This window comes from Cyrtonyx montezumae, unplaced genomic scaffold (genome assembly GCF_038088225.1).
Source record: "Cyrtonyx montezumae isolate F1298 unplaced genomic scaffold, pur_monq_1.0 scaffold_10, whole genome shotgun sequence".
NCBI lineage: Eukaryota > Metazoa > Chordata > Aves > Galliformes > Odontophoridae > Cyrtonyx > Cyrtonyx montezumae.
The window spans coordinates 42,657,197-42,678,478 of NW_027071826.1; the positions used below are offsets into that span (position 1 = coordinate 42,657,197).

General features: G+C 45.6%; 2 protein-coding genes and 1 non-coding gene across 3 annotated transcripts; 2 read left to right on the top strand and 1 right to left on the bottom strand.

The window, feature by feature from the left end:
• Window positions 1-707: 707 nt before the first annotated feature.
• PIDD1 (p53-induced death domain protein 1) lies at window positions 708-14,963 on the bottom strand. Its single transcript, XM_065755121.1, has 15 exons — window positions 14,620-14,963; window positions 12,476-12,889; window positions 11,594-11,797; window positions 10,696-10,750; window positions 10,292-10,493; window positions 9,522-9,650; window positions 9,040-9,219; window positions 8,379-8,526; window positions 7,407-7,542; window positions 6,595-6,745; window positions 6,072-6,195; window positions 5,093-5,211; window positions 4,614-4,721; window positions 3,371-3,576; window positions 708-2,498 (listed from the first exon to the last, which is right to left on the bottom strand). The coding sequence occupies exons 1-15, from the start codon at window positions 14,891-14,893 to the stop codon at window positions 2,261-2,263; spliced, it is 2,688 nt and encodes an 895-aa protein (XP_065611193.1). The 5' UTR covers window positions 14,894-14,963; the 3' UTR covers window positions 708-2,260.
• Window positions 14,964-16,636: 1,673 nt separating this feature from the next.
• RPLP2 (ribosomal protein lateral stalk subunit P2) lies at window positions 16,637-21,189 on the top strand. The gene is made up of 5 exons (XM_065755122.1): window positions 16,637-16,731; window positions 17,168-17,291; window positions 19,005-19,053; window positions 20,572-20,670; window positions 21,073-21,189. The coding sequence occupies exons 2-5, from the start codon at window positions 17,169-17,171 to the stop codon at window positions 21,147-21,149; spliced, it is 348 nt and encodes a 115-aa protein (XP_065611194.1). The 5' UTR covers window positions 16,637-16,731; window position 17,168; the 3' UTR covers window positions 21,150-21,189.
• Window positions 19,214-19,345, top strand: LOC136044030 (small nucleolar RNA SNORA52). Its single transcript, XR_010621780.1, has one exon. It is a non-coding gene; the product is annotated as a small nucleolar RNA SNORA52 (small nucleolar RNA).
• Window positions 21,190-21,282: the final 93 nt, after the last annotated feature.

Genomic DNA, 21,282 nt, shown 5'->3' on the forward strand with positions numbered 1-21,282 from the left:
TCTAAATCATCAGGAGGACACAGTGAGGTACCTGGAAGGCACCAGGAGAAGCCAAATAGTGGCTGGGAAGCAAAAGAGAATAGTCCTGTTTGTAATGAATTTGTAAATAGAGAAGAAAATAGGAATCAAAAGATAAATGCCACATCTTTGTTCTGCTGTTTCAACCACGTACTGCAGCTGTGACCAGCATTTCCCATCCATAGCAACTACAGGCTGAAGGAGTTAGTATGTCTCCAAGAGATTATCAATAAAGATAACATGCCTGAAAAGAACAAGTTTTCTGTTGACTTTCATCCAGTGCAAATATTTGATGCCTAGTCAGCTGAAGAAAAGAGCGGTTGGGGGTTGCTCTGATTTCCCAGAACCTCCATATTCTCAGCAGAGTGTCAGTGAAAGGAGAAAACCAACCACCACCAAGGCCACCCAGCCCAGCAGCTGCAATGCAGCAGCAAACCAGAGTCTTAAGTCTGTCCTGCAGCCAGGAGTACTCAAACAAGAGCTCTTCTCCCCATTTCCATGCAACACCGCCCAGCTCACCCACATATTTACTGCCAGCAGGCACAAACGGACCCAACTCTGTGCAACATACCTCAAAGCATTTATGGAGTAGCAGACCATGCAGAGACAAGAAAGACTGAAGTGCTTATTTTATTTCCAATTTGAGCAATATTAATTCCATATTTGAGCAATATGCCCAAATTCATCTCTCCAGAACTGAGTTAAAAATGAATTGCTTGCACTCAAAAGATAACTGCTGACATCAGCACGAAAGCTGAGGGGCAGCATGGCCTAAGAAATCAGCTCTGAGGAAGTCCTAAGGCTACAGCTCAGGACTGCAAGTCCTTGTCCAGTGCTGTAGCACTCATTCTATGTGCTCCATGCCTGAGATGCTAGAATGCTTTAAGAAAAAGGAATAATTTTATACTCCTCTTTCAATAGTACTGCTTGCATGTCTGAAATACAGCATCTGGTCACTGATGGTTATTGACTGTGGGGAAAAGAAGAAGAAAGCACAAGGACTTCTCAGACCTGGAGCTTTGTGTTGACTTCGGATGTTACAAGCTGACATTTTTATACAGGCTTTCAAATTGAGAACTTCCTTTTAAATACTGCTTAGAGGGTGGGGTGTGCTGACTCCAAACCTATTCTGAGAGAGCTGAACATATGCAGATTACAGTAGACATCCAAACAGCTTGTGTGCAACTTCCCATTGCCATTAGTGAGCCATGAGTTGAGGCATACTATGAGATGTGTAACAGGAAGAGAAGAGCACATCAGTAGTCAGTCACTGCACAGTTAAAAAGCAATAAATGCTTACAGCCATTTACAAGGTATTCAGATCACAAAACCGAGAGGTTTGCTCAGCACAGTTGATGCCAATCCCACAACAGTGCCTATGTTACAGCTGGCCAGACCAGTTTCTAAAATGCAAATTTATATAATGCTTTTGCTTTGCAAACTTCTTCATTAGCACACAGGCACGTTTTTCAAAGATGTGAAAAATATGTTTTGGAAATTGCAAGGGAAAAATTACTTTCAGACAAGCTAAGACCTCATTAGAGGCCAGCTCCAAGTCCCTCAGGTATTGTCAGTATGGATTTTCATGTACTTGTAAAATAAAACTGGAACTCTGTCAAGGACAGCAGCGTGCAAGTGTCATCTAACAAGCCTGGCAGGTGCTGAAGCAAAAAATCCTTAGGTTTTGTTTTTTGAGGGAATCAGAAGAACTTAGGCAGAAAACACATTTTCATGGAGAATACAGTTCACATTTTCACGCGAGCAATACATGTAATTAACAAAAGCAGCTGAACAGTCCCCACGATACTACAGGACTTCACACCATGGTTGCACCTCTACTTTCCTACCAAGCACTGGAGCAAAAGCAGACCTATTGGCAAATGCTCACACCCTGTTTCTCCATCAGAAGACAGTTTCACATAAATAGCTATATGTAAAATCAGCATTAATTCATTGAAGGCTACTTTAGCTGACAGACATTTTGGCTCTGAATTCCTCCATGTTTCTGAAATCCAGTGCTTAAGGTCAAGAAGTACAGAAGAAGCTCATAAACCCCATATAAACTTCCTAGCCACCATAAAGAAATGGCTTGTTAGTATAGACCTAACAGAGCTTGGTAGTCTGCTCACAAGTTAAATGATGTTCAACTCCTCAGGAAGATACTGGCCCCTGGGGAGCAGCCTTAAGAAACGGTCACACGGAGAGATTCCCCTAACAAAACCTGTCGCCCTTCTGCCAGGCACTATGTCATGGCTGTCGCAGAGCCTTCAGTGCTGCTCTCTTGCTCCAAGCCCACACGGCGGATGGATTCCCTGTATTTCTGCCGCCCTAGCTCAATGATAGTTTCAACCTCATCAGCAATGTCCTGGCGGCCACTCTCTTTCATGGCTATGATCAGCTTGCTCACACAGTCAGGATCCTCCGAGTTTTGCTGGGCCCATGAGAAAAGCATGTCCAGGATTTGCTTATCAAGGTCCTCTCTGAAGAAAAGGAAAAGCACAGAAGTAACCAAGACTCTCTCCTGGCTGATAACCCAAAGAGGCTTTACCTGACTCCGAGCCAAAGGCTGAAGCCCCACAATAAAGTAATCCAGACAGAGAATCCTCAGTGGACTGTCATTTCCCCAGCCATCACACAGGAGTTGCAGCTCTCCAGAATCTTTCTCTAATAGAAATTTCAAATTAAAGCGTTCTGATTTGGAATGTAATTCCCCAGTAGGAACAGCCACACTCTCTCCTACTTTCTCGACTTTTTGGTCAAGATATTTTGAATATAGATACTTACAATCATAAGTTCATAAGTTCATAAGTTCATAAGGTTGGAAAGGACCTATAAGATCATCTAGTCCAACCATCCTCCTATCACTATCTCTACCCAACTACTAAACTAAGTCCTTTAGCACCTCATCTAAACGCTTCTTGAACAGCGCTAGGGATGGTGCCTCAACCACCTCCCTAGGCAGGCCATTCCAGTGCCTGACCACTCTTTCAGAAAAGAAATGCTTCCTGAGGTGCCTTCCAATCGATGCCATGGTTGCCAATTCATCGTCAAAGATGGAGTCTGCCCAGGAAGCCAGATCAGAAAACAAAGCAGGAATGCGATGCATCTGAACTACAAAGCTCATCAGGCTGGTTATTTCTAAATACTGCTTTCAAACCTCAAGCTTTGTCTTATACCAAGATAAAATAATGAGTTTTCCATGAAAAACGTAGTGCTTTGAGAAGAATTGTTAGTTAACCCATCTTTTATCCAGTGAAACAGTGCCAGTGAGAAAACCTTCCACAAGCCAAGCATTAATTTATCCTGCTGTACTGCAGCTACATGTGCTGTTGATTCTTGTGTCCCATCTTACCTATTATTGTATCCTATACGCTCAATCTGTTGATAGGTCAAGCCCAGGTTCAGGCCAATGGTCTGCCAGTCAGCTCCCACACGCCTGGCGATGCTCAGCAGGTTTGCCTGTGTCAGGTAGCCAGTCTCAGCATTGCCCAGGTTCAAGGGAGGGAAGGAGAAGCCATTCAGTGAACGGGAGGTCTCACCCCAACGGGGTTTCAATCTCTGTGTAAAAAAGAGAAAGAGAATCTGCTAAAAAAAAATCTCTTCATAGAGGACAGCGGCCATTATCTTCCACACTGAAATTTTCTGTCTTATACTGGGAGGATGGAAGATTTGAACTTGGAACTGAAGTGACAGATGTAAGAAGCAATGAGCACTCACGCTGGCAGTGGTCAACAGTGCTCAGTGCCATGGAAAAATATAAAATCATAATGCTCATAGTCACAGCTCATACTGGAAGCTTTCTTGCTTGCTTTACAGAGCATTTTTTAAAGAAACACCTAAATTCTTCAACTAGTTCTTCACAGTTGAGGTTGCATATGTAGAAAAGGATTATGCAGGCGATCCAAGGTGAAGCATTCCGACTACATATGTGTTTATTGCTTTAAGCTTCTTGAAAAACAGTAAAGTTCGATAAAATAAAGTGTTCTTACTGTAAAACACAGCCTGCCCTTTCAAAGGCAGTGGCACCTGCCAGAACACTTAGGACCAATCCCTGTAACTACCTCATCCTAGGCCATTCTTTTCCTTGCTAGCATGAGCTGAGTGACTAAGAACTGTATAAACAAAACAGACACTTCCTCCTCCTCTTCCACATTCCTCATTCATTCAAAGGATCCGCCCTCCCTGATCGTGCATCCTTCCATTTCCCAGTCTGGCAAGATGAGCATGAGTTGAATACCGCTCCCAGTTGTTTGGGAAATGGTCATGGAGAGTGAGGTATCTCCACCATGACAAAGAAAAAGCACATGGGAGATTTCTGTGTACGTCTGATAGAACTCTGACATAAGAAGATTCAGGGTACTGTGTCTGGCTGTGTTTCAGTGATCCATCACCACAACTCTACCATTCATTTTATTTACAGAAAACTTCCTTTATGCTCAAAAATACCTTAAAAGGAAGAGAAGATACTTTCATGTAGATGGGTAGTGATTTATTGCAATCAATCCTTGCATCCATTGCCATAATTGAAGACAAAACTGGCTCAGCAGGAAGGCCCTGCTCTCTCCCCATGTATTTTAGGAGACAAAGTAACTCACAGGCAGTTTGAGCGGCAGCGTAGCAAGCCAGAGGGAGTCTGGTTCTCTCCTCCTCCTGCTGGCATCTTCAGGGATGCCCTCGGGAACCGCCCCTCGGTAGAAAGAGACCTTTGCAAACAGAAAACACACAGAGAGACAGATTCATGCACAGTGGGCAAATCTGTTTGCACCACAATACTTATGCCTGAATAAGAACGAATTCAGAATTTCTCACCTATCTTCACTCTACAAATATGGCCTCTCAATTAAGTGTGACAGGGAGGGGCACTGAAGTTTCTGCTATAAAGGGTGGACTCTGTCAACACCCCAAGAATAAATGGCAAGAATGTAAAGTCAGAGAGCTATCCTGATGAGTGATCCTTCCAGGTATAGTCATTGAAGTGCAAAGCCGTGGGAAAGAGCAGAAGAGTCATGCCTAGAGCTCAGAGATCATCATGTGGAACACCACAAAAGTGATGACAATGTCATTAGTTGCTCACCTGGCCTTTTACAGCTTGGCCTTTCCGGTCTACAGGGGAAGTCACGTAGATTTCCTTCATGTTCTTCAAGTGGGAATAAAAAATAAATGAGAGACGTCCCTTCACGCAGTCAGGGCGATCTGTGTCAGAGAAGCAGACAACACTCAACTTGTGCAGTAAAGTACACATATTTTCAAGCCTGGGAAACAGCCCATCATCCACCAGCAGCACCCCTGCTACCATCTACTCCTACTGAGAGCTGAAAGAATTGTAATTCTCCATCCCCTCTGTGTGCAAACAGAAAACTGTGGAGAAAGCAGGTCCTACGGGTGAAGAAGGAGAATGGCCACAAGGTGGAGACCAAGATCAAGAATGAAAGGCAAGCCGAGGGAAGGTGTGCAGATACCTCCTCCAGAATGCCTCAGCTTGCAGCTGTTCAGACATTTATCAAGACACAATAGGACATAAAAAATGTCACTGTGAGTTTTGGTCTTCCTCCCTGTTTTCCTTCTCTCCTAACGGAAAGGTAGAGGAAACAAGAGAGAGATGCATTACATCTGGTAACAGGAATTCTCTGCTCTTGATCATTTCAGAAATACTTCCTCAAAGAAGGAAAAAAAGAAAGACTTATTTCTATATGTTCTCCTTGAAACAAACAATACAAGTTAGATCAACATAAGCATTCCAGTGCACTGGCTGAGATGCCAGGAAAAGCACATTACTAGCTGCAGAAACAGATCAGTCATAAAATTAAAGGGATATTGCCCTTTGAAGGCTGCAGCACTGTAACAAGAAACATAAGCCTGTAAAAAATGCTTTTGTAGGGAAAAGTAGACATGAAAGTTGTGACCAGAGAACGTGACAGGTAAATGTCCATGGGTTGGCTGCCCTGAGCAGTGAGTGAGCACAGCACACTGGACACAGAGCTCCCAGAAGAAACAGGCCTGGAGCTAGGGAATTCAGAGAGACAGGAGCAGAAAGGAGCCCAGCGTTACCATACCCATATCGATGCTGATGCCTCTCTCAAAAGCTGCAAAGAATTGCTCTCCTTCAAACATTTCCACCATGTCAGATGGCTCAGGTCCTCGGTAGCGGTCCTGCAGCTTCTTCAGCACAGAGTCAACCTGGCAAAGATGACAACATAGGACGCCATGTTTGATCTGAAGCAAGTATCTGTCCCCAGACCCACGTCCCTATGCCTATAACGTTCCCTTTGCTCAGCTCCAATTTAGAAAAACAATTTTCCACAGAAGGGAGGTAAGCAAATGAACAAAAATCCACAACCTATATCCTAGACACATTTACTACTGGAAAAAAAAAAAAAGGAAGAAGTGAGTATTATCAGCAATATCTGTCTTTTTTAACAGGTCATTAGCCATCAAAGACAGAGATTTACCTACTACCATTTCCCTCTTGTCATATGTCACTAAAAACATTTTCTCTGCAAAAAGCCATGTGCTCTTACATCTTACAAAAGAAGGTCCAGGGAGCTCAGGAGAAAGGAAATGCAACCCATACCAGACCTTGTGTTTGGGGAGACACTGTAGCAGGACTTGCTCAGGGTCCTTCTTCCTCTGCAGAGCTATGAAGTTCACCTGGTACATACGTAACCGCTCATAAACTTTCTTGGCAATGCCTCCAACGTATGTCTTGGTGGTGTACCACAGCCAGTACCTGTCAGACAACGAATTAAGAAAAAGAATGGATTCTGTCTAGGATGAGAAGTTGGTGTCATATGACTACAGTTTGGGTCTTCAACGATCCTTTCTTCACAGGGGAAAAGACCAATCAGGTTTTGAGAGAAGATGGGTTTCTCAAGCAACATTCAGGAGCTATCTTATCCTCTGATTCCGGCTGATTGCGTAGAAGTACTTATTCAGACTGAAGGTGAAGGATAATATTAAAAGTGAAGAAGGCCAGGGGCAGTGAGGAAGAAATTGAGAGCTTGAGAGCTGAGAGGAGTGTGCCCTGGAAACCTGTAGCTGAAAGATTACAGATTCAGAGTGGGAAGCACTAAAATGAGTGCATTTGGTCTAAACACACCAAGCTTCCAAGATCTGTCTGGACTTCTCTTGCCAGACAAGAAGGGCTGAGAGCATTCTGAGGGGAGCGGAACTACAAGCTTTGCTCATGTGAAAATACACAAGAGGTAATGGGATTGGGGTTATTCTCAGCAGGCAAAAAATGATGAGTATTGGCAAAGTGCTGAGCTGGGTGTGACTTGCAAAGGGAAAGAGATATAGGTAGGATGAACTGCATAACCCCTGGTTGGGGTATGGGAAAAGCAAGGCAGAGAAACATCCCATAACTTCCTCAGGATTTAACCTGTACTTACCAGGAGAAGTGGGTGACTTCAAATAATGCATAAAGATAGGTGAATTCCAGTACCACCTGACTGGTGATGTCATCCCAAGTTTGGCCTTCCACATCCCCGCGAAGAAGATGCAGCCTAGACCGATCCAAGTTTAACCCTAAAGACAACCATGAGCAAGAGACATTGCATACAGCAGAATTCTTTAATATAAAGTGAACATATGTATCTGCCTCACTACCTTTATTCACAGCTTTTTAAATCCAGCCACAGTTTTGGGTGGTTAACTTTTTAAAAGTGCCCAGTTAAGTCTCACACCTTTCTCTACAGCATCAAGGACTAAAACTTGGTTAAACAAGAGCAGTAACAAAAGAATAAGGCAATCTGAATGCTAAAAATATTCTCCAATAACATAGATTCACTAGATGATTCTCATCATCAATACTTAGGACTATCAAGATTTATCTCTTACCAAACTTGAAGATGTGATGCTTTTCAATTCTGGTGCACTTCCAACATATAAATACCAGGTAGTCTTATAACTAAGGCCAAGCCAATACCCCAAAATCACTGACTTTTTCACAAGAAAGCCAAGATATGGCAAGGAAAACTGGAACGAGAAGACTCAGAGTATTCAGCATGTCAACAGACATCAGCAAATCTACTACTGAGTGGGAGATGGTGCCATGTATGACTGTGTAATAACTGAAAGACTGCAGTGGCCCAGAACCTGGTCCATCAGCAGGTAGTAAAATAGAAGTAAAACAGAACCAGTTGCTGCTGGTTCAGTGAAGCACAGCACTGGCGTGCCAGGCCTCAGCTATCTTCAGCTCCCTCTACCCTGCACCAGCACCAACCACACAAGTGTACCTCACTGCTCCTGCAGACAAAGCCAAAAATGTTGTTATTAACAGTAGAGTCAAACAAAATGTCCAGCTTGCCACTTGCTGTTTTCCACACAGTATTTCTGTTTTCCAATTTTGAGAATAAACTGACCTGTGACTCCAGGTGGGAGTGGGAGCTGAATTCTCACAGGTCTGAGGAAATCTACCAGGGAATCCTGGGAGAGGCAGAGCAGAGAACTGGCTTTGCATCCTGCATCAGCTGCGAGTTCCTCTATCTCTTCTGCAGAGACTGCCAGCACCTGAACATAGAATGCACCAGAGAGAAAAGCATTCAGACACCCAAATCTCCTCATTTCCCACACAATACCCTCAAGCACTCAGCAGGCAAATACAGCTCTTGGCTCAGGATACAGTGGAAAATGGAGGCATAATGAACTTCAGACGAATTTTGCTTTAATACTGGTGTCAACCAGGGAAGCTGGGACAGGCCAAGGTATTACAATAGCATTCAGCAGCATCCACCAACATTACAGAACAACTAATTTTTGGGGGTCTGCTCTAGAATTAGATCTGCATAAATAATCCTATAAACTTCACTTGCTGAGCTGTTCTGCCAGGCAGGAGGCAGCTTGAAGAACAGCCCACTTTGCATGCAAGAAAACTAAGGCAGAAAGTGATAGGAGATGAGTCAGCCCATGAGGCATCCATGTCAACCACTACTTACAGACATCTCACCTGGTGTCCTGCTACTTGACATAGGCTAGCAGCTGCATGAAGTACTTACTGGGGTTCCTTTTTTTAGGCTGTCATACCTGCAGTTTGACATTGCGAGTCTCTTCAGTGACTCCAGGAGGGAAGATCACTTTGATGTTTGGATCCACGCTAGAAAAGAGCAACGTCCCCTCTGTTGGCACTCTGCATTCATTTTGCACAAGTCGAGACACAACAAGGAACCAGGAGAAGTGAAGGACACTACAATGAGCCATGTGCTTCTGTAACAGAAGTCAGGGAAGAAGAAAAAGCATATGGGCATACCAGACAACACAATAATGACAGGAAAAAAAACAGAGGCACTAACACCTAAACAGATAAGAGCACCAGGATAAAAAGAGCAGCAAGTCATCACCTCCAGCAGACACAGCCCCACGAGAAAGGAATCCTACAGTTGAAATACACCTCATTTCATAGCAGCCAGTCAAAATGCAGCTCATGAGATACCTCAAGTGGACTCGGCTGGGCAAAACCAAAGAGAGCAACAGGAAAGATGTGTCACCAGTCATTCCAACCTGCTTACCTTTGACTTCCTCTTCTTCTCCACTTGTGTTCTCAGGTCACTCCAGCTCTGCCCACTAAAGGTCCGAACTACCACCTCACGCTGGTGAAGAGTTTCTGGGGAGGCATATGGCATCCAGATATCTACCTCCTGGCACAAAAACAGCCCCATAAGACACCAACATAAAGCCTAAAATCAAGCCTAGCTCTGCTCAGAGGCATCCTGTGTGGACAAGAAGGGTAGACAAAGCATGGCCTGTAGGCAGGGAGTTGGGCAGGAGATTGGGAATCTGCTTTGCCTTGCAGCTTCAGGAGGGATGACAGGAGACATCTGATGTGCTGTGTATTGTGACTGCAGGGAAAGCAGCCTGTGGGCAGAGTAACTTTTCCAGTGAGCTGCTATCAGCTGTGACAGAGCTGGTGATGTAAGCATTCACCACCACGTGTGAAAATGACACCATCAGACTTTTGGGGAACAACGTGAGCCATTTTCCCTGCAGATTAAGGGCAAATGCTGAAAACTGAGGAGAAAGAAGGTTGGGAATGAGGAAGGTTACAGCTCAGCTCAAGAAGTACTTGGAAAGGAGGAGCCAGAACAGCACAATATCAAGGAGGCTGGCTGTGTTCTTCAAGTCTTTGCAACACAGCTTTTTTGACAGTAAGTTCTGCAGCTACTTACGAACAGCAGAGAGGGGGATAGCTGGCTCTAAAGATCCAAAACACTCTCCCAAAAGACTCTGCTGAGCTGCTGCATGGGCAGATTGTTCAGCAGCAGCCTGTGTCTGCCCTCACCTGCTGGAATTTGACCCCATGAGGCTGCAGCTCCAGGACCCGGCTCAGCAGGACATCATGGTGTCTCAGCTTCACCCACTGAGGGTCTGGTGCCAGGGTTCGGAAGTAGATCTGCAGAGGGCCAGAAGCAGCCCCAGGTGGAAAGTAGAAACAGATGCCACAGGCCAGGACCACTTCACAACCTTCAGAGGTCACTGTAAAACTTCCAGAAGAAATACAGGGATGTGTGACACTGCAATGACTCCAATCCTTCAAAAAATCAGCAGAGAATTCTCCCACCTTGTATACGACTGGCCTAGTGAGGCAGTAAGCTCTCTGTGAACACACAAAATCTCTACTACATATAGTATTGTCTGGGGCCTTGTTACACTACTGTAATATAAGTTCTTAGTAAAGAAGCATACCTATCCTCTTCTGATGCAAGGAACAGTCTTCGTAGCTCTGTGGCACTTGATTCATCTGCAGCAACCAGGTTTCAGTAGGAAGAGGAGGCAGAGGTTATTTAGATCAGGTTAGATAAGAAAGGTTGAATCCACCTTTCAGTTTTGGCTTAATCCTAATCTGACAGAAGTTGCTAAAGGAACCCTGCCCACACAGTAGTGGGCTTCAGATCAAGCATCATCAGCAGCAGGAAGACAGAAAGAAGACAAGGGGTCCCAGGGCACACTGAAAATGCTGATTTCTCTCCCCCAGCAAAACTTAGGATTTTCAAATTCCTCCACTCCACCAGCCCTGCAGCTCTCAGGACCATGACTGATCACCTACGGCCACCTGCAGGAATCAGTGCTTGCTCTTGAGAATGTGAGCACTACAGAGAAACTCCGCTCAGACTCCTGCTCATACATCATCTCCGTCTCAGAGAAAGGGAACAAGGGCAAAGCAGAAGATAACTGCACAGCTGAATTATCTCTGGTTGTTCCTGTGCTTCTAGAATAAGCCACCACAGCCTGACGGTCATGCACCAAGTCCAAGAACTGGTATTGTCTGCTAGAAGGGCCAGATCCCTTAATGTACCCTTCTGATTTGTTTCATACAAATCCAATTTTCACTTTCACTGTAAAATCTTTCCAAAGAGTGGGCCTAGCAACCCAGTTTCTGGGACCCCTGGGACCTTCAGAACAGGCTTGGGCTCATAAAAACAAACTGCCTGAATCATTACAACCTAATAATTACACCAGACAAATAAACACTAATCTGATTGCCCCCTGCTTCTCTTCTTTAATCCAAATCCATTCATGCCATGCTGGGCTGAGCAAGAGAACAGCTGGGCAAAACCCACAGAAGCAGAAGCCTTGCAATTACCAGCCTGCAGGGATGGCTCAGTTTCTCCTAAGGGGTTGCCTCGGAGGTGCACAAACGGTGCAGTCTGGATCTCAGGGGGGACAGCACGGAGGCAGTTGTTCTGCAGATCAAGCCTGGACAAGTTAGGCAGGCTGGCGAGTGATCCAGGGACTGTCACCAGAAGATTGCTGTGAAGATGCAGCCGCCGCAGAGACTTCAAATTTGCTGCAGGTTAGAACAAGAAGTGACTCCCCATCCATGCTGATAATTGTATTGCATATCAGCTCCCGCCACACACACACTCCTGCCTTTCCACACTGGATATCCATTCCTCTCACACGTGCCATAAAGGAAAGGCACAATAACTTTACATATCTTTAGTTCACAAAATAAATGAGGCTGCTGAACTAGTATACAGGCAATGCAGCCACCTGTTATGTGTTTACAGCATCAGTGACAGCCCCTGGGCAAAAAGAGAGGAGTCAAGAGCCAGGAAAGCTATGGAAGGCAGGGCACTGGAATTCAGAGCCTGGCTCAGTGGATTGCCCCATAACACAGGGCCTGATTTCAAGCTATTTCACTTCCTCTTAAACCCCAGCTCTTCTGTTTCCAGTCCTGGATGCTCCCAAAAAACATCCAGGCCAGACTCAACTACTTTAGGTTGCATGAAAATCCTAGGAGCCTTTCTGATTCACAGAAGCAAAAAGTATGGCTCAACTAATGCCCACAGGGACTGACTCAACCAAGCATGTTTCTTCTGGATATCCCTCCCATTTTGGCTCTAACGTAATGGACATTTTGTGCTAGCAATTCTGGGAACAGAGGCAAAGGGCTCAGGGATCCCAGCCTGTATCAAAAACTCAACAGACTCGTGCTATTCTTGTCACCTAAGAAAACAGGTACCTAAAGAATCTGGGATGCTTGATAGCTGATTCCCAGAGAGATCCAATTCTGTGCAGCTGCGCAGATTTCCAACCTCTTCAGGGAGAAGCTCCAATGCATTTTCTGAGAGATCCAGGTACTCCAGTGCTGCTAGCTCCCCAATGCTCCGAGGTAAATCCTTCAGCTTATTTTTCATAGCGGAGAAGAAAGTCAGCTTGCTCAGAGAGCCGAAGTTCTCAGGAAGTGCCACCAAGTTGTTGTGGCTCACCAAGAACATGCGGAGGCTGGTGAGGCAAGGGATACAGCTGGGCAAGGTGGAGAGGCTATTGAAGCTGAGATCCAAGTGAGTGAGACACCTAAGGGTCCCAATGTCTGGTGGCAAGCTTGTCAAGGAGCCATGCTGACACAAACCAAATTCATCTCTGACATGACCACCTAAGTGCAAAGGGAAGTTGGGGAAGAAGTCAATATAGTACAAGGTTACCTCATTAGCCTTACGTAATGCTCCCTTTTGAAGCTATAGCATGGAGACTCAGACTGTAGTGAGTTTCTGATCACAGTGAGCAGCAGTGATTACAAAGTTTGCTAGGTTCTCTGCACCTTGCCTCCCTTTCCTGATATGTGAAAGGGGTATAATTATGAAGATCTGCTGGGAAATCACAAGATGCTACACAGTGAAGTCATACAGCTCTGCTAAACACACGTGGAGCTAAGTTCATAACCATCTCCACAGATGTACCACCAGTGCGTGTAGTGGCCCATACTCTTCCAAGCCCCTGAATCACATTCCCCTTATCCCAACACCAGTGGGCAAGGCACAAACACTTTATGACAATGGAGACCTTCCCCACCCACCCTCCAGACTCTGCTCGCACTCCTGGGGTTGATCAGCTCCAAAGAATGAGACCTGCTCTTGCAAGACAGATGAGAAAAGCAGTGAATATGTGGAAAACAAACAAAAAAAGCAAGTCATTCAATATTGCATAGGCCAGATTAAAGCACAGAGAGAGAAGGGTACAGGTCCTGCCACTGTGTGGGATACTCCAACCGGTGAATGGTTGCACTTTAGAAAAACAAGTGAAGCACACAAAAGCAGGCTTCCAGAATTCTCCATTTCCTCTTTGCCCTCTCTTCTCCTTTCATTGCTCTACTTCTCAGAACATGTAGCAGAGGGCAACTTTTGTTGTGCTACATAATGGCAAAGAATGTAAGCAAACAATCTAAGAGAAACATTGCACCTCAGAAACAATCTCGTTCAACTATTTCATGGCATCTCAGGAAGTTCAGAGTATACCTACAGCTCGCAAAACAAGTATCACAAAAGGTATCACCATTAATCTCATTTTAGTGAAGAAGGAAAAACAAAATGATCTGTATGTGATTTTATAAGAAACCTGTGGTAAGTGCAGAAACGAAGCTCAGCACTGAAAGCTTTCAGCTGGAACCCTGAATTCTTTTCTCTCTTGTGATTTTAAAATTTCACCTCCCAAAAATCAAACGACTCAATGTAATACAAAAATTATATCACTCATATTGAGACTCTCCTACAGTTAAGAGTTAAGGAAATCAAGAAATAATATTCAGATGTGTAACAGTTATTACAGAATGCTGAACGGCACGCACTCTGAGACGTATTCTTAATAAAATGTTGAACAGCCTCTTCTGGTGCGTGCTGAGCCCTGCTAAACCTGTGCTCGCTGACAGAATGCAAGGATTACCTTAGGACTGACCCAGAACAAATGAGCTAGTGCAGCTAATTATACTAACAAAAATGAAAGACGAGCTGAGCTTTTGTCAAAAAATCAATCATTGTTCACTGTCCCTCTCTTTTACATAGCTGCGCAAAAAAAAAAAAAAAAGCTTTTCTTCTAGATGCTGCAGCATCAACCTAACCAGACTCCAAAAACAGGTCCCCACACAGCTGTAGAGGCAAAAGAAGGATATAAATGTCTGGAAGCTGATTCTTGTTGAAATCTCCATGTAGCTCTGAGCAAGACTAAGAACTGATGCTCTAGCACAGGGCAACACTAGAACAACTAGGACACAAGCACTAGAACAACAACGACAACAACAACAACAAAATGCTCTAAGGCAGCTTGTTCTGCAGATGTGGAAAGATGGAAAATCCCCAACATGAAGCTACGAGATGGGGTCCAGGAACTCACCTTTGAGCACCAGGGACTTCAGGCGCTTCAGATGCGGAAGGACGGCCAGCGCAGTGTCAAGCAAGTGATCGTTACCACTGAGCCGGAGGAACTCCACCTGCTCTACCTCTGCCTGTCGCCCCTCAAACAGCTGGAGCAGTCGACAGCCGCCATCAGGATAAACATCCAGAGTGAGCCTGTTGTCTGCCAAGCAGGAGCCAGTGAGTGCAGGAGCCTCCAGAGCCCCCTCCCCACGCTCGTCCCTGAGTCCCAGCAGCTCTGCCATCTTCTGCATCTTGTCCAGGGGAGCCAGACATGCTCCAACTTGCCAGGTGGGCAGGCACCAGCAGGCAGCTGGGATGGGGAAGAGGAGAAAGGATGGCTCTGAAAGAAAACAGATGTGTGCAGTGAAGGCCTCCTGCCCCAGCCCAGTGTGGCTGGAAATTGTTTAGAGCTGCAACAAGAAGGCAGGAAGTGTGTTGCCAAAACGCTTTCTGGGCAGAAGTGACAGAAATGCAGGGGCTCTGCAGAGGCTTCTTCTTTCTACAGAAAACGTCAAAGTTTTCCCAGCTGACACCTGAAAGTTCAGGGAATGGAGTAGATATCTGTTATTCCAGATATCTATCATAATTAATATCAATGGAAACTTTAAATGGTATAAATGTGCCTATGCTTTGTGCAGAACACAAAGTGCCTTAGAGCAAGGTTTGCATGCAAACAGGAAAAGCAGGACACGGAATGCAGAGACGGAAGCAGCAGCTCTCCTAGGCCAGCACTCTGCTAGTGGGCTGCCACCAACCCTCATCCAACCCAATTGTGTAACTGGGCAACAGTGGCTGGAAAATGGAAATGAAAACAGGCAAAGGGCAGTGGAGCAAACGCAGCAGGGCTGGGGAGAGGGCATAAAAGGCAGGGCCACTGCAAAGGGCACCAGGCTGCCGCCCCAAGCAGCAATTAGGGCACTGAGGACTACTACAGCAAGTAGTTCTCCCCCCTTTAGCACCCTGAAAAGGGGGAAAAAGGAGAAAATATGTGGTGTGCTAGAGAGGGTTTCACGCCTAAGGAATAAACGTATGAAAATTGAACAAATTAATTAGTCCTCTGCCTTTTCAGTATTAAGAAGCCTTCACAACCCACCCAGCCTTCGGGCTTCCAAAAGCGGCCGCTATCACTGCGGCATGCTGCGAGCACAGAGATGAGCGCAAGCGCCGTACAGCCCCAGTTACACACTTCCCCATTAACCGTTATTTCCACTTCCTTCGCCCTTCGCAACTCCTCCTGGGCTTCGCAATTAAAGCAGCTTACGACGCGAGCATCGCGTCTTTTAAAGCCAACAGAAGCTGGGTTCGAGTGAGGGATGCGGCATTCCGAAACACGCTGGGCAGCTCTGAGTTCAGCACAGCAGCGCCCACGGAGAAGGGAGAGGCGCCTCACCCAGCTCCCGGAAGGAGCAGGAGCTCCCTCGGAGACACGCGTGGCGGCTTTGTACAGCTCCGAGCAGCCCCAGAGCCCCGAGCCCCCCGCTCCCGGCCGCACGCCCCGTGCCCGGCAGAGCACGCCCGCCTCGCCCCGCGCGCACCCACCCTGCGTCCCCGCGCCCGGCCGCGCTGCCGGGGCTCGGCCCCGCCGCTTCCTACGAGGTCGGTGCCGGGGCGGGGCAGGCGGGAGAGGGGAAGCAAAGGGCGCTGCCCAGGGTTTGCCGCGCTCCCCGCGTTGTTGGCGGGGCGTGGGACGCGCTGAGCCGAGGCGCTTCCCCAGCTGCGAAGCGTGGCGCTGCGCTACCACTGCTGTGTCGCCGAGGAGAGGCTCTTTCCTCGGAGAGAGCCTTGCTCGGGGAGAACCAACAGTGCGTTTTACGACACCACCCTCACAAATAAGCTTTACGGTCAGGCTAACAGGAAACAGCATGCCTAAGCGCGCATACGCGGCTCCTTGCCGCAACAAGCAGCGGCCGTGGCCATCCCGCGGCTCTTCATTGGCTGGCCCGCACCCCCAGTCTGGCCCAATGGCAGCGCGCGTTGTTGAGAGGTGACGGGAAGTAGGCGTTGCCGAAGCGCCGCCCTTTCCTTTTCGCCGCCGGGCTGCTGCAGCGACCACACGTCCCGGGCCCGTCTCATATCACCGCCTCGCTAAGTGAGCGCGGGGCGGATTTGTGTCCCGTACCACTACCCTTTGTCGCGGGAATGAGCGCTCCGGGCCCGCCCGCGGCCCTTCTCTTGTCTTGGGCGTGACCGCTCGGGACAGTGAGGGTGGGAATGGCGGCCATGTGCTTCGCCGGCCTGGGCCTCAGGAGGGTCGGGACGACAGCACCCAGGCGGGGCAGGGTGCACGTCGCGAGGCGAGGAGGGATTTCGAGATCGGGAGGCGGAGGGCCGTGCTGGCATCGGGACAGCGAGCGTTACTGGGCCCAGCGGGGCTCGCGGCCTCTGTTTTGCGCTTGTGCTGGCAGGAAGCGGGAATGCGACTTCTCCCGCGACGGGTTTTATTGAATAAGTAGAGCAAAAGGAAAATAAGATAACAGTTATCAGCCTTGGTGTGTGGTACTAAACATTTCGGTTTTGTTTTCCAGGATGCGTTACGTTGCAGCATACCTTCTTGCTGTCCTTGGTGGCAATGACTCCCCCACGTCAAAGGACTTGAAAAAGATCCTTGACAGTGTTGGCATCGAGACAGACGATGAACGCCTGAACAAGGTGGCGTTGCTCTCTGGTTTCGGGGGTTGCATCCTCGTTGGTGTTGAACACTGGAGCTGTTCTTATCTTCAGTGTTTCCCTGTTCCCCTTATCTTTGGTCTGGTCTTCTCACTGAATTTACATACATGATTTCCAAAATGATGTTGAGTCAGTCAAAACGGTTTTGTACAGCATCTTTGTAGAAATCTTCACAATTATAGATGTACCTCTGTCAGTTGTTGCTGCCTTCTGACTTAAATCTGAAAAATCGCACATCTAATGGGATGGGAATTACAGATAATATTTACTGGAAGTGAATTCTGTTCTAATATAATCTGTAGTTTGCACTTGAATGCTTAACTTTGGCTTTTGGTCACTTCTAACTGATAGCGAACACTTCTGAAGTTCTGATATATTCAGCATTAAATTCTTAGTGCACTCTAAGGAAGCGTCTAGCTTCAGTAGGAAACAAAGGTAAATTATAATGTGGACAGTAAAGGCATTCAATAATAATACATAAGTCAGTTTTAGAAATAATTACTGAAATTGTTATATTGAGAAGCAGGCTTTGTAAGAGAATGTATCCTAACTGAATGTTCCTTGTGAGGTAGCAGACCTTCAGCCCTTTTGGGCTTAAGGATAAATGGCCCCAGGATTGGGAGGGGAAGTCTTGCCACCTGCCCCATACATGTATACCCATACATATATAGGTGCTTCTGGAGAGGAAGAGAAAGCTGTATGCTGTTCTGCCTTTAGCACAACCCAATAATGTGTGGACCCACCTGAGAGCATCCTTATATGGTTTAAGATCTTGACTTGAACTTATGGTGCTCCTTGTTTAAGCACTTGGTCCTTCTGCTTGGCTTGCTTGCATTTATTTAATACCTTCATACTTAAGTTGTTTTCTGATCCCCTGGTATCCTGAAATCATCTCTGGAATTGGTGCTGGTCAAGATTAATTCATCCTTTTCCATTTACACTGGCTGCATCTTTTGCCAGCATGAATCTAGTGGGCTCTTAAAAGCATCTTCTGGTTGAAACAGGCACACAAGAATGTCATTTCACAGATTGTGCAGGAGATGCATGTTGAAAGCATACCAAAAGTTCTTTGGTGGCTGCAGTGTTCACCCTTTTAGTAGGAATTCACTAGTAAGATCTGTGAGGTACTGAAATTTTTTTTATAAAATGCTTGCTTGCTTTATCAAGTTTTATTTGTGTGTTGCTTTCCTCATCCCTGCTGATATAATAGTGGTAGTAAAACTGAAGTTAGGAGACTCTGTCCCAGTGCAGGGGTGTCACCAGCTTGGCTGTAACATTTGGTAGTGTTAGGAACAGGGCCCTGTTGTGGTTGTTGGTCGGATGCCCGGTGCTTCAGAGCCTCCCGGTGGACATTGAGCAAGACAGGCAAACAGTCCCACAGCGACTAACAGACCATTGGTGGGGTTTCCCAGTTGGCTTGGTGACATCTGTGTATCTTGCCTTCTGTAAGATTCATGGATTCATTATGAATTTACTGTAGTAGATTTCATGAAGGAGCTTTCACAAAGAAGAAAGCAAAAATCAAGTTGGAGTTCTTATCTCAGTGTCCTGTTCCTTGCACTGAGAAATAAGGAATGCTGGAGCTGTGCAAGCAGCAGGATGGAGGCATTGCACATAGTAATCAGCACTTGTTTAAATGTAGCTTATACTCACGTTGTTTTGAAGCTATTAACATTGTAAATGTAATTTACACAGGTTATTAGTGAGCTGAATGGAAAAAACATCGAAGACGTCATTGCTCAGGGTGAGTACAGTCTTGAGTGTCACAGATAATTGGCTCTGCTATTTTGTTAACTTAGACTTGAGAGTGCAGAATTGCTGCCAACTTCCTGATTATTCATCATTTTCCTCTCGCAGTTGAGGACTTTCATGCTATATTTCTGCTGAAATGCTTCAAATCCAGCAGGTCCATTCTAATTCCTGTCAGGTTGGTGCCAGTACCTGCTAGGTTTCGCTTGTGGACCACATTATACTGGAAGACTTACATGTGTGAGCTTACTCATGAGTTTGCTCATGACATAGTTTTCTGGACATGTTGAATGAAGAAAGAATTAACTTTTTTTTTGTTTGGTTTTTTGCATTTACCTGCTTCTACACAACACTTATTTAAGATTTTTGCTTATTTATTGTCAAATGTAATTAATTATCAATTCATTTAAAGGCAGAGTTACACTCCCAGTGATTAATAAAAGCCACTCCAGTACAAATCCCTTCTCAGGCTCCCTGCATCTGGTCCTTTTCTCAAGGAGAGAATTCCAAAGTGCTGAAGAGTGCTTGACAGCTTATGCTCTTATGTGCTGGCTCCTATTGAACGTGGGACTTTTAACATTACTTGACTCATAGGGATTAAATAACACAGAGTTGAGGTAGTGCAAAAGATCTAGATGTTATTATTTTCTATTTTTGAAAATACTTGGGCAAAAGGGAACTTTTAAGCATGTATTTGCTTAAATGTTGCCAGGACTTTGCCTGGTGTTACTGCTGTTCTGAGCAGTAACGGGGCGTTGTGTTGATGTGGTTTAAAGGTCTTAGAGAGCCATTACATATGTGGTTACAATGCATTAACTGTTTCTTTATGTAATACTTTTTGTTAAAACAAATTGTTTCTTAGAACATACTGACATGCATATGGAACATGTTTGTTTACTTGGCTGGTTCATTTAGAGCTTGAAGTAACAAGGAATTATTTGGAAACAGATTCCCAGAAACTGGAATATAAGCAAGCAAGCAGTTTCCATGACCTCTGAATAGCAAGGGAGCCTTGGTATGTGAAAGGTAGATGCCAAAGAGCTAACTAATTTTTCCAAAGACAAGCATAAATCAGAATTTGAGTTTGCTAATCTCAAAGGAGAGATGCAATAGGTTTCATAGGGTGTTGGAAAATTTGGTTAAGATGCTGTACTCTTTGCCATAAATATCTTTTTTTTTATTTTCCCCACAATCCTCATAATTTTCTGTACCCAGAAAGGAAAATTAAAAAAAGTAAAAAATACCCTTTTCCTTTTTTTTTGAGGTATCTTGAGATCATCCATTTCTGGGCTATTCTGCTTTATTATTTCTGTACGTGTCAAATTGAATGTGTTTGCCACTATTTCTTTGATAGCATATGAAAACAATGGGAGGCTTTGTATGCAGAAAAAACTGATAGTGGTGGAGTGACAGTTCAGTTCATGAGGTGTGGAATCTGTTTTTTCTTGCGCTCCTGTTCTCACCTGTCTGCTGGCAGTGAGCAGTTGAGTAGTTCCTCTTCTTTCCCGTTCAGGTAATGGAAAGCTTGCCAGCATGCCAGCTGGGGGAGCTGTGGCAGTCTCTACTGGAGGGGTCTCTGCTGCTCCTGCTGCAGGTGCTGCCCCCGCAGCTGGTGAGTATGGCTGGAGAGGCATTGTGACAGGGCAGTTGTTTTCTCTGTTCTTAAGTCCCAGTTTAAGGTCTTTCCACTTTTAACAGTTCACTGTGTGATTGAAACGTGAACTGAACTGTTAGTTCTGCTGCGGGCAACGAGAAATGTTTGCTCTTTTTTATCCACTTTTAAGTTTGTTTTGGCTTAGAACTGAAAAATCAGACTGTTGACAGGACATCCCTTCAGTAGTAGTGTCTGTGTCCCTTCAGTGTTTATATTTGACTATTGAAAGGGAACAAAAGGTCCCACTGAGGATCAGCCATGGAGTCGAAAACGTGGAAGCTGAGAACGCTAACGCTTGCCTTGAAAATCCACGTGCAGGAAGGTAAATACTAACAGCTGGCTTGTCTTTTTTTTCTTCAGCCGAGGAGAAGAAAGAAGAGAAGAAGGAAGAATCTGAAGAATCTGATGACGACATGGGATTTGGCTTGTTTGATTAATTATTTGTTAAAGAGAAATGATTAAAATTGTTTGTTTAAATTTTTTTGCGGGGGGGGCCTTTGTTCATTGTAACGACGGAACTGAGGGAGGGAGGGAGGAAGGCCTGGGCCTGCGGAGGGGCCGAGCTGAGGG

What these genes read in the sequence shown, in the direction of transcription:
- RPLP2 (XM_065755122.1), top strand. Translation starts at nt 17,169, where the DNA reads ATGCGTTACGTTGCAGCATACCTTCTTGCTGTCCTTGGTGGCAATGAC. An exon ending in ACGATGAACGCCTGAACAAG is followed by an intron (nt 17,292 to 19,004) that starts GTGGCGTTGCTC and finishes TAATTTACACAG; the next exon opens with GTTATTAGTGAGCTGAATGG. An exon ending in CGAAGACGTCATTGCTCAGG is followed by an intron (nt 19,054 to 20,571) that starts GTGAGTACAGTC and finishes TTTCCCGTTCAG; the next exon opens with GTAATGGAAAGCTTGCCAGC.
- PIDD1 (XM_065755121.1), bottom strand. Translation starts at nt 14,893, where the DNA reads ATGCAGAAGATGGCAGAGCTGCTGGGACTCAGGGACGAGCGTGGGGAG. An exon ending in AGAAGAAGAGGAAGTCAAAG is followed by an intron (nt 9,220 to 9,521) that starts GTAAGCAGGTTG and finishes CTTCTGTTACAG; the next exon opens with AAGCACATGGCTCATTGTAG. An exon ending in CTCGCAATGTCAAACTGCAG is followed by an intron (nt 8,527 to 9,039) that starts GTATGACAGCCT and finishes TTCTATGTTCAG; the next exon opens with GTGCTGGCAGTCTCTGCAGA.